At 39.7% G+C, this 12249-nt stretch overlaps 1 protein-coding gene across 4 annotated transcripts in view; it reads left to right on the top strand.

The window, feature by feature from the left end:
- Positions 1–12249, top strand: part of wdpcp (WD repeat containing planar cell polarity effector) — a 169878-nt gene that overhangs the window by 73570 nt on the left and 84059 nt on the right. For all 4 annotated transcript variants that reach the window (XM_034184980.1, XM_034184984.1, XM_034184983.1 and 1 more), the window contains 2 exons: positions 559–695; positions 8871–9062. In XM_034184980.1, coding sequence (XP_034040871.1) covers positions 559–695; positions 8871–9062 — 329 coding nt within the window. The remainder of the gene's footprint in view (positions 1–558; positions 696–8870; positions 9063–12249) is intronic.

Here is a 12249-nt window from a genome sequence, read left to right on the forward strand (position 1 = left end):
AACACGTTGTACTGCATTGTAATCATATTGATAGTTGCACATAGGAGTTTAAAAAAAGGATTATCAAGAATTGATCCAGTAGCATTACTGGATCCATACTACACAAAAGACTTAAGATGGAATATTTTGATAATGCTTCCACTGTGATTTATGGTAGGAGTTTAAAAAAAAGGATTATCCAGAATTGATCCAGTAACATTACTGGATCCATACTACACAAAAAAGTTAAGATGGAATATTTTGATAATGCTTCCACTGTGATTTATGGTAGGAGTTTAAAAAAAAGGATTATCCAGAATTGATCCAGTAACATTACTGGATCCATACTACACAAAAAAGTTAAGATGGAATATTTTGATAATGCTTCCACTGTGATTTATGGTAGGAGTTAAAAAAAAAGGATTATCCAGAATTGATCCAGTAACATTACTGGATCCATACTACACAAAAAAAAGATGGAATATTTTGATAATGCTTCCACTGTGATTTATGGTAGGAGTTTTCAACTTTATTTTAACATATGGCTTTCATTCACTCATTTATTTATAACTTTCCCAGCGGTACTTAGCGACAAAGTGATTCTGCTGTCCTTCCTGGATGAGAACAAAGTAGGTGCCATCTACCTCAACAAGAAGAACCAGGATTCTGTGGTGACTGGCAGGCGAACAGACAAACTCTCACTGTCTGAAATCAAGGTACAGTAGTACACATGGATAGTGTATTTAGAAGTCATGTCTGTGTATGTTATAGCATGATTTAAAAAAGGGGGGGGATCACAAATAGGAAGAGATGTGGTCAAAAGAAGAATCTGGTAGAGAAATCTCAAAGAAAGGTAGACAAGAGCAAAATTTGTTGACAAAGGCGAAATGTGCAGTAGGAATCATAGAAGCAAAACAATGCAATATTGTTAGGAGGAAGAACTTCTGTAAGGCTGGTGCCTGATTGTGGTACCTGGTTCACTATCGGCAGCGGTGATTGTGAATCATTTTTCAGGCTTGGATATGGCTGTTGATAGTCCTCCAAGCCCACAGGGGACTTCTACCCCCATCTCCAGGCCGAAACGCCATGTGTTAGTGATAGGGGATTCTATTACACCAAAGTTAAATTACAGATGCCAGGTGAAGTATAGGAAAGCATGTTGGATGTGTACATTAGGTACTTTGGAACCATTTGGTTTAAATGACAAATTAAATTGAACTTGTTTTCTTTAATATTTATTGTTTTTCTGTGGGGTACTGATACATTTTATGCTTGATTTTAATTGGGATGATGTGTTTCTAATTATGAATTGAGTGCAGTGCCTTGGTTGATGGATGGTTAACGCCCCTTTACGCATAATGACACCTGGGCCTGCTTTTAAGGACTCTGAGGAAGATGTCATTTTTACATCGAAACAGTCTCTTCATTGTTTTTGCACTTTTAATAAACTTTTTTGCACCGACTTCTGTGTTGCACCAGTGGTCCTCCTTTTTGTAATTTTAGGCATCTTATATTTATTACGCTGAAACCACCCCCAAATCACAATAGTCAAAATGTCAACCCCAATGAGGTCCTTAGTTTGGGTCTCATTAACATAAGGTCACTGGGCCTCATGTATCAATGTTGCGCACTTGTGGCATAAATTTATGGCGTAAACTTGAAATACACCAAAGTCGCTGTGACATGTATCAAGCAGTGCGCACCTGCCCATTTCTGGCGTACGCCTGACGTGATCTTGATAAATGCGGCGGGTGGAAACGATCGTAATTATAATAAACACGCCCATAAATATTCAGACTCTGCTTCAGACGCACCCTCATTTTACGACATGGAAGCCGGAAAGATGGCAATGAAAAAGAACTCCACCAATCATGACGCGTGCCAATAGAGCGTCAAAAGCGGCTGTCGTATCAATTGTTTTGTAGTATATAATCAATAAAGTGTTACAGTGGTCCCTCATTAATCGCTGGAGTTACGTTCTAAAAAATAGCCCCGAAATACGCGAAACCGCGACGTAGTCAGCGTTATTTTTTACAATCATTGTAGACGTTTCAAAGCTGTAAAACCCCTCACTACACAGTTTATACACTTTCTCAATCAGGCATGAACATTTTCTCACTTTTCTCTCATGTGTAAACACTCTCAAAGTTCAAACCTTAGTAGGAAAATAATACCAAACTGTTTCAAACTGAATGACGAAACTACAGTTGTTATTATCAATTTCATAGTCTAAAACAATCACACCACATGAAGTTAAGCTCAGCGCTGCTCTGGCTCCAGGCTCGAAGTCTGGAGAAAAAGGCGAGCAGCGCTTTCCTTCCTGTCAGCGCTGTGGCCACGGATCGTGCTCGAGACCAACAATCCCGCAAAGGCGGGATTTGTATTGATTATTATGTAGTATAATCAGGAAAGTGTTATTTATGTAACATATGCATTGATTTGTATAATGGCACTGTTTATCATGTTGATCTTCATTTTTATGTGGATTCCAGCGCTGGTTCATTTTGGTGTATAATTTACGCCACCTCTCGACCTGGTGTATATTTTCAGCGCAGCGTACGCCAACGACCACATTGATAAATGCCAAGTAGCGCAGCCGTTTTGGCGTACACCCCATATACACTCAAATATCGCCGTACGCAACGTTGATACATGAGGCCCACTGTCCTCAAAATTACCATTGATAAATGATCTAATTGTGGAACACTGCTTGGATATGATTGGTTTATGTGACACCTGATTGAAACCTACCGCTGTCCTCCCCTTAAATGAAGCCTGCCCACCAGCGTACACATTTAGTCACGTCCCTTGTGATACAAAGCAAGGTGGAGGTGTTGCTCTAATTCATAAATCTGCATTTAGCTTACTGGTGCTTGGGGGTGTAAAATATAATTGATTTGGACATTTGACTCTCTGCTCTGCCCAGGATACTATGTATAGCCAAAGTCAGAATAAAAATCAACCACATTATTTTGTCACCGTATATAGGTCCCCTTCCCCATATTCTGAATTCTTAGATGAATTTGGTGATTTTATCTCTAATTTGGCAACCTATGCCGATAACATTTTCAACATTCATACAAATAAGCCTTCTGCGCCCCCCCCCCCCCCCCCCCGCAAATCATTCATGGACATCATAGATGTATTAGGATTCTAGTAATGCATTCAGGATTCAACTTGCATTAGTGGAAATACCCAACCTGGTTTCACGGCAAGTCGTGCTTCAGCAGCACGAAATATACATTAATCTATTGGTTCGTGATATTGTGACGAAAAGCACCTCATTTTCTTCACGGCAGCACAAATTCATTCTCATTCATTCCGTGATGGCTGCACAAAATTAAAAGGAGAGGGGGGTGGGGTGGTTATGGTTAGGTTGGGGGGGAGGAAAAAAATGTGAGACTGGGCTGAAATACCCAGGATTTGGTCCTTGTTCATAGTGTCACTGTCACAAATATTGACATTGTGTCAGTGGTTTCAGATCACTCACTTATTTAGTTTACAGTCTCTTTGCCTTGTCCACTGAAACGAGACACTTAATTACACTTAATTATCATGGTGACACATCAACTCCTCAACTACAACTGAACTTGGAGCCGGACTGCCTGATAGGTTAGTGTCACTTTCGGAACATGACTATTCAGTAGATAGTCTTGTGGAAAGCTTAAAATCAGCGCTCACGACAACATTGGACATGACTGCTACACCCATATTAAAACCACACCTCCCAAAAACACACTCGCCTTGGTTTAATGATCACTTACGTGGCCTCTAGCATGAATCTAGAGGTCTAGAGTGAAAATGGCGTAGTTCAAAAGTAGAAGTATTCCACCTCGCGTGGCATGATGCTATACTAGACTGTAAGCATACACTATTGGCTACAAAATGGGCCTGTGACTCTGATTAACAAAAACAAGCATAATTCAAAGTTCCTGTTCGACACTGTGGCAACACTTATTCAAGGACAACCACCTATAAGTCACTCTCCATTTACATTCCAAGGCTTCTTAGAAGAAAATAGATGATCTTAGGTTATCTATATCCCAGCATGCCTTAGTCTGGCCGCTACACCCTGTTATTGAAGTGGGGGCCATCACTGATACATCACCTAGATTGACCAAATTTGATATTATTTCACTGGGTGTGCTGACAAAACTTGTAACTTCTGCTAAAAGCACAACCTGTCTTTTCAACCCTATACTAACAAAACTGTTTAAGAAACTGTGGCCTACCCTTAGGCCTACTATGCTAGAAATTATGAATCTGTCACTGACCTCAGGATCTGTTCCTAAATGCTTCATATCTGCAGTGATTCAACCATTACTTAAGAAACCTAACCTTGATCTTAGTCTTCTGAAAAATTATAGGCTGATATCAAACCTAGTTTGTTCTAAAATCCTTGAAAAAGTGGTTTTGCAGCAGCTCTTTGAGCCGTTGCAGTCTGCATTTAGAACGCAGCTGTCTTGCCCTTGCCTAGTTTAGCCCTGAGAAGGTGTGCATTCACAGGTTTGCTGTTCTTGAGGTGTTTTTAAATTGTAGTAACAGGTCTGATTTCTCCTTCCTTGCCAAAAACAAAACTCCACGGTGTCCCCCTTCACTCGCTGGCTAACTGCTAACCCTGGCATTATCACGTTACTGCCAGGACCTTTTTTGGATGCGCAATGAGTTGTGTGTGTGTGTGTGTGTGTGTGTGTGTGTGTGTGTGTGTGTGTGTGTGTGTGTGTGTGTGTGTGTGTGTGTGTGTGTGTGTGTGTGTGTGTGTGTGTGTGTGTGTGTGTGTGTGTGTTTGATCATGCACGTGCATGTTGCTGTGTATAAAAGCAATCGTCTGTCTCCAGAAGCAGCGTCCTGATAAGACCCCACCACCCACCCCCGTACCGCAACACACTCACACATGCATGCAGTCACAACACAACGTCGTACACGCCACAAGTCCCAGTGCATGTGCAAACACATGCATCCAACTTGCACAAAAAAAAAAAAAAAAAAAAACTCGTGCACACACAGACATCTGCACACCCAACATGCCCCAAACCACCACCACACACACCCACAAATGTGCACATACACACTTCGCCCTGGTCCAGTGGGCTAAGCTGGAGATGGGAGTGGGGGGGCGTTGAGGGGAGCTAAACTAATCCGGCCCACAGAAAGTGGTTTTTGATTATTGCTGACCAGCAAACGCCAGCAGAAAAAAAAGGTAGCAGAGGGAAGAGATGACTGTGGATGGAGGGGGCATGTGGGGAGTCGAGATAGTGTGTTATTACCCAGTGATTTTTGTGATATTTTTTCCTTCTTTTCCATTTCTAATCTGTTAGTGATCTCTCGCTCAGCTGTGTGGGACAACTCTTTGTTCCCTTTAGCATCAGATGTACTTCCATCAGTTTAATTTGTGTCTGTATTTTATGTCTAAAACAAATTTTCCCCCCATGGGCCCATAAAGGCCAGCCACGGAACACTGAACATCAGATCTGCTCTACTCCTGCATTACAGCTTGCCAATTTAAAAATACTACTACTTGGTTTAAAACCATTTTTGTTCATTTGTTTTCTGAAACATCTATTCCTATTTAAAATTTTGTCTGTTTAGAGGCATTCTGATTTTACATTTGAATTTTGAATTCTGTGATGTGTAGTTTGACACAGTTCTTCCTGTGCTTTGTTGCAAAGATTTTACAGTAGTTATCCAATATTTTTAGGCTTTTTCCTGCATCAGTCTGCAGAGAAGTATGGAGGTTGTGTGATCACCCAGTGTGTTGAAAAATGTAAAGGTTTTGAAAACTAATGAAGCACTACTAATATTTGTGAACAAATATAAAAATGTAAAATATATGATCACACTCCATCTTTAACAATACACTGTTTATTTTGGTGGTAAAACTATTATTTTAACTATTATTTAAACTATTATTTTAGTTGGTTTTCTGCAAGTATGTAAGAAATCCGGTTCATTTTAATACATTTTTACAAAGAAAATTTATTGAATGAGGCATACTTTTTTTTTTTTTTTTTTGGTTTCTTTAAAAAACATGGGCTTGGTAATGTCATTTTTTATCAGATTCTTTAGTTAAATTGAGAAAAAAATGGTAACACTTTACAATACGGGCTACATTGGTTAATGTAGTAACAAGCATGAGCTAACAGTTAAGAGTTAACTAATGTATTTAGTAGTCATTTATTAATGGTGATCACGTTAGTTAATGCAGTAATAACTAACTTAATTTTTTTATTAGATTCTTTAATTGGAAAAAAATCTTAACTGGTATCACTTTAAAATAAGTGTATATTAATTGACATTAGTTAATGTTTGTTACTGCAGTTTAATGTATTTAGTAACCATTAATGGTGTTCATGTTAGTTAATGCAGTTAACTAACAGTGACTTCAGAGTTTTCTCTATTTTATTAACGTTGTTCAGTATAATTACAAATTGGTAATATTGTATAAATCAGTAGCTTACATGATTTCCAAATATAGTTAAATCTTAATTTGCTGTTAATAGATTGTTACTACTACATTAATTAATGTACGATTATTGTAAAGGTGTAAAACAGCTAATTTGATTTTTGATGAAATGAGAATATTTGGACATTCCAAATTTGATTTTTCTGTTTTTTCACCAGTGAAGAAACATACAACCACTCCTTCTGAGCGCAGCTGCCCCCGTTAGCTCTCAGAAGTGAAGCAGAGTCGATCCTGGTTAGTACTTGGCTAGGAGACTGCTTGGGAACGCCAGTAGCTCTGAGGATATTTGTCCATGTAAAAGTGGAGTTGTGAGCATCCTTTATTCATTGTGGCAACCCTGACTGATGTGTGTAGATCGTACTTGGATCAATGAAATGCTTATTAAAGCTTAGCAGGTATCCAGATCTATAATTTAAAAAAAATTATCTTTAACCTTATTACGCTGTAATAAAAATCAATAACCCCTGTGCACATTTTGTGGATGGTGCTCACATAGATGTCATCCAGGAGAGATTCGGTCTGTAGTGTGTTCTCTGAATCCCACTGTGTTGTGATATTTCTCTTTGTAATAACTCAACATTTAGTCTCCATATAAGTGCATACAGGCTGGATGAATGGAAAAGTCAGACTTTGACCGCCCTCCTCTGTCAGATGGTGGAGGTGGAATTGGGCATTTTTACTCCAGCTGGAATTGGGCATTTTTCTGTCCTTCTACTTTGGCCTCCAAAAATCATCCACTTATTTGTGCTTTAATCCTACAAACCCACCCTAAAAAAACTGCAATCCTTAAAGGCATCTGCCACCTTTTTGTTTTTCTTCATTACCACCTTTTATTCATGTTTCTTTTTCTCATTCACCTTTGTCCTCGTCTCTCTTCTGCTCTGTGACAGAGGTCGTGTGTGAGAGTGTGTTTGCCATACAATCTGCTATCTGGCTCATTGTGTTCAGCGTGTGACTGGTGATAAAGAGTATATGAAAGGTGCTTATGGATATGGGGCTGCTTGTGTCAAGAGGGAATGAGCTCTATTGTACTCACGGTGGAAGGCATGAAATGTTACCTGTTCTGCAGCTGTTTCAGGATAGAGCACAGTTTGTACAATAGTCTGTGTATTGTGCATCTACCATAATGTAGTAGCAATTCTACATGTATGTACTGCGTGTGTGCATTCATGTATATGTGTGTGTGTGTGTGTTTGCATCCTTTTTGTCCATGTGCCATGAGAGCTCATTACTGTCTCTGGTGTGGCCTGTAGAGCGTAGCGGCTCTTCCCAAAAATATGCACATGACTTAAACAAGCCCAAAAGAATAGAACACACACACAGACACACACATACACACAGTAATGGTTAGGAAAAATTAAAGGAAAAAAACCTGTTTTGCATAAAAAACACATTGGAGGGAGGACAGGGTTGTGACATTGGGGGGCTCCAAACACAACTCTCAGTGAGTTAACCTCCAAATGAATGTAATTACTGAGATTAAGGAACTCTTATGGTGGTAATTTACTTTTCTTTCTTCGGGCTAGCCATACTAGCGTTGTGTCACTAACTCTGAAGAAGACACATTTATCAATTTAGTTGACAGCTCCTTATTGTAAAAGAGTTGTTATTCTTCTTGTTTCTGCTTCTCCCTTTTTGCTCGAGGTCGCCACAGCAAATCTGATATGGATTAGCATGTTGATTTTGGTACATGTTTTATGCCTGACGCCCTTCCTGATGCAACTCTACATTGCACAGAATAAGGGCACAGATGGCCTTGCACCAAGAACCTTCTGTTTTTTTTAAGGAAGTACACAGACCACTTGGCCACCGCACTGCCCACTTATAATGAAAGAGTGGATGGTGCAAATATACCTTAAAGTAAGTACTAACTTAATACCTGGGTACCCAAGTCGTTGCGATGGCTTACCAAGCCAGCTAATGTAGTTAACTAGCAAATGATGTGCTCTACTACCCAGTTATGCATTTTACTAGGTAGTAAAAATAGAATATTTCAGGTACAATGTTTCATATTTGTTTATGATAATTAGTTCAATACTGTCACCATAGTAACCACTACAAGAGTACCTGAAAGTCACTTTTACCCCTTTCAGAAGAACAGTGACATGAGTCAAAGTTGTGTTTGCAGTTGAGCTAAAAGGATTAAAACTGCAGCGACAACTCAGGTTAATGACCCTCATCTTGACATTGATCAGACCCGGGTATAACCCTTATTCAGTTTTATCTGAATGTGTTATACAACATGGGTCTTGAAAAAGTGACCTCGTTGGCTCATAAATCCTGCTCCACATTCTCAACAACAGCCCCATCATTTCATAATGAAATTCAAGTTAAACTCTCATCCTTATGTGACCTGGTTCTAAAGATTGCTTTATTTGATTATTTTGTCAATGCAAAAGCAGCACTCATGTTATGTTTCTGTGTTTAGGTGGTGTCTGCAGAAGTGAGTGCACGACAGCATAGGCTCTTCAGACATGTAGCTCTCAGCCGTCTCCAGGATGTTGCGTTGTGCTGGTGGAAACACGACGAGACTGATCAGGAGCTGTGGCCCTTGTCTCCCACAAACAGACACAGGAACAATATGATCCTATTGGACTGCTCGCTTACTGAAGGCCTCAAGGTAATCAATCAGATTTCTCATTCACAGTAGAACTGACTAAACTAACTGTCATGTTGTCAGAGGAAATACCCCTTAGTAAGGGTTGCTAACCTTGACTTGGTCAATAGTCATGTTGGTTTTAATAACGTGTAACAGATAGCCAATCTTTGCAACCCAGCCAATTCTTGCACAGGCCAAGATATACATATCAGACAACGTGATGACTAACACTGTCATAAGACTGTTAGTTTGCAGTTGTTATTGTTATCATTGGCTTAAGAACATCACTCAACTGCTTCTTACACTTCCTTCTCCCTTTTGCAAACAGTCATTTGTTTCACTGGAAGTTTTGTTATGTTGACACTTGATATAAAATGGTGACAAAGCAATTTTCAAAGATAAAGGGCTGCAACACTGCATTCACATACATTCATGCCTGTTGTTATAGTGATAATCAGTGCTGTCTGTAGCAGCTGGCAGTAGATGATGACTTGTAATTGTGCTGTATTAATGAGACAAAAAGTCATTTACCGTATTTTGCGGTCTACATGTTGCACAGGAGTATAAGTCTCACCTGGTTAAAAAATGGTTCCTGAAGAGGAAACAGAGTATGAGTCTCACCTGGTAAAAAAAATTGAATGGTTCTTGAAGAGGAAACACCTTTTTCGGTATTATCAATCAATTCAATTTAATTTGTGATTTTTGTGCATTGTTGTAGTATACTTTTTATTAGTGGCGCTTATTCTTTGATTATTGGAGTTTATCTTGTTTAATGCTTTGATTCCTGTGAAAGTCCTATATAAATAGTCATTATAGTTATTCTTATTAACAACAAATATGTGATATTTTGGTATAAAAGTTGCACCAGAGTATAAGTCACAAAAAGCTGCGACTTATACTTCAGAAAATACGGTATTTAATTGAAAGGAGCAGCAGTGTTATAGCGTTTTGCACAATGTTGTGTTAAAACTGTAAACTTTAACTCTGGCTGTTGCTTAAACTGTTACCTTTTTGACATTACAGTTTGAGTCCACTCTAAAATCAAACAAGATCTTCCTGTTTATCTATTATGTAGTTTAAAAAAGGGGGTGTCTCCCCACTAAAAGGATAAATCTCTCAATGTCCATCTTTCAGGATTTTGTCCTGATCACTGCGGCAAATAGAAAATTGGAATATTAATTTTATGTGGTACATAAGATCATTGTGTGTGTGTGTGTGTGTGTGTGTGTGTGTGTGTGTGTGTGTGTGTGTGTGTGTGTGTGTGTGTGCTTGCACAAATTCGATCCCCCACACTGCTGCGCAATTCTTCGTGCCAGTGAGTCCCGCTTTGTTCAAGTTGATGCCATGTTTTGTCCCAGTTGATGCCACGCTATATAAAATAAACATTTCATAGCTGATGAAGCATTTGGTCTCAGAACTTGTGTGATGAAACCATGCTGTCATCGCTCCCAGAATCACAGAGAAATTATCGCCAGCTGCAGGTTGTCTCGTGCTCGTCATGTGGTGGAGAATGTATTTGGAATCTTGACTCAAAGGTAATTATTTATTTTATATATATGTGTGTGTGTGTATAGTAATGGCTTGGTAAAACAGTTGCATTTTAATTCCTTCTTAAGAGTTACAACCCCAATTCCAATGAAGTTGGGACGTTGTTTAAAATGTAAATAAAAACAGAATACAATGATTTGCAAATCCTCTTCAACCTATATTCAACTGAATACACCACAAAGACAAGATATTTAATGTTGAAACTGATAAACTTTATTGTTTTTGTGCAGATATTTGCTCATTTTGAAATGGATGCCTGCAACACATTTCAAAAAAGCTGGGACAATGGTATGTTTACCACTGTGTTACATCACCTTTCCTTCTAACAACACTCAATAAGTGTTTGGGAACTGAGGACACTAATTGTTGAAGCTTTGTAAGTGGAATTCTTTCCCATTCTTGCTTGATGTATGACTTCAGTTGTTCAACAGTCCGGGGTCTCCGTTGTCGTATTTTGTGCTTCATAATGCGCCACACATTTTCAATGGGCGACGGGTCTGGACTGCAGGCAGGCCAGTCTAGTACCCGCACTCTTTTACTACGAAGCCACGCTGTCCTAACACGTGCAGAATGTGTCTTGGCATTGTCTTGCTGAAATAAGCAGGGACGTCCCCGAAAAAGATGTTGCTTGGATGGCAGCATGTGTTGCTCCAAAACCTGGATGTCACAAATGTCAAGGTGCCACAGATGGTGTGATTTTTTTTTTTTTTGCGCACTCCCCAAATTCCACAGCCACAACTGTCCGATCTCTCACTGATGAATCAGTGTTAAAAACTAGGACGACATCATAACATGTAAAAGTTCACACTTGAAGGTACCCTCTCAAAAACATTTTTTTAAAGGGATTTTTAATATGTTCCAGGACTGTCAGGTGCCTTAAATGGTAACAAATTACATTTCCCACTGTTTGTTTACCATATATTTCCCGTACATGCACTCAGGAACACACTCACCCAGGGAGAACATGCTGTGGAAATGGCAACAAAGCTACCTTTTTGAGGAGAGCCCTGTGTTGTCCTGGATGGGATTGGAGATGGTGCGTTAGTCACCTCGAGGGTGGTGCCTCTGTGTTGCACCTTTATGCATCACCATATGAAATAAGCAGAAGAGCTAAGCTGTGGTACAGCATGAAGGAGATCGCCTACACATCCACTCAGTCGAACACACACATCACACAGGCATACAGGCTGAGCAACACAACCTCGTGACCTCTGGCAAAAACCCGACCCGTGACCCGATTCCACGTCAATGCAGGCCTGACCTCATGCTAAAAGCAGATGAAAGATCCCAAATTACCAAACCAAGCTTAACTGTAGTATACCTCGGTAAGCATATGCAAAACATTCACCACATAAAACCAAAGAAAGAGGAGAGAAAGATGAGCGTTACCAATTGCATACTGTGAAAACAACTTCATGCAGGAGAGAACGAGGGAGGATGGGACACGGTGGGGGTGGGGTGGGGGGGTGGGATATGAATATTGAAGTAATCAAAGCACATGCTGTTTGCTGCTTTTTCCGCTTCTTGTTTTTGGAACGCTTTCCACATTTATCACACTCCTTCTTGCCGTCTCATTCACCCCCCCCCCCATCCTCCTCTCTTCCTTCTCCTCCTTCATTCTTCCACGCTTTCAGAACATTAAAGTCTCTTCATGGGGCTG

Source organism: Thalassophryne amazonica, chromosome 13 (assembly GCF_902500255.1).
Source record: "Thalassophryne amazonica chromosome 13, fThaAma1.1, whole genome shotgun sequence".
Lineage (NCBI taxonomy): Eukaryota > Metazoa > Chordata > Actinopteri > Batrachoidiformes > Batrachoididae > Thalassophryne > Thalassophryne amazonica.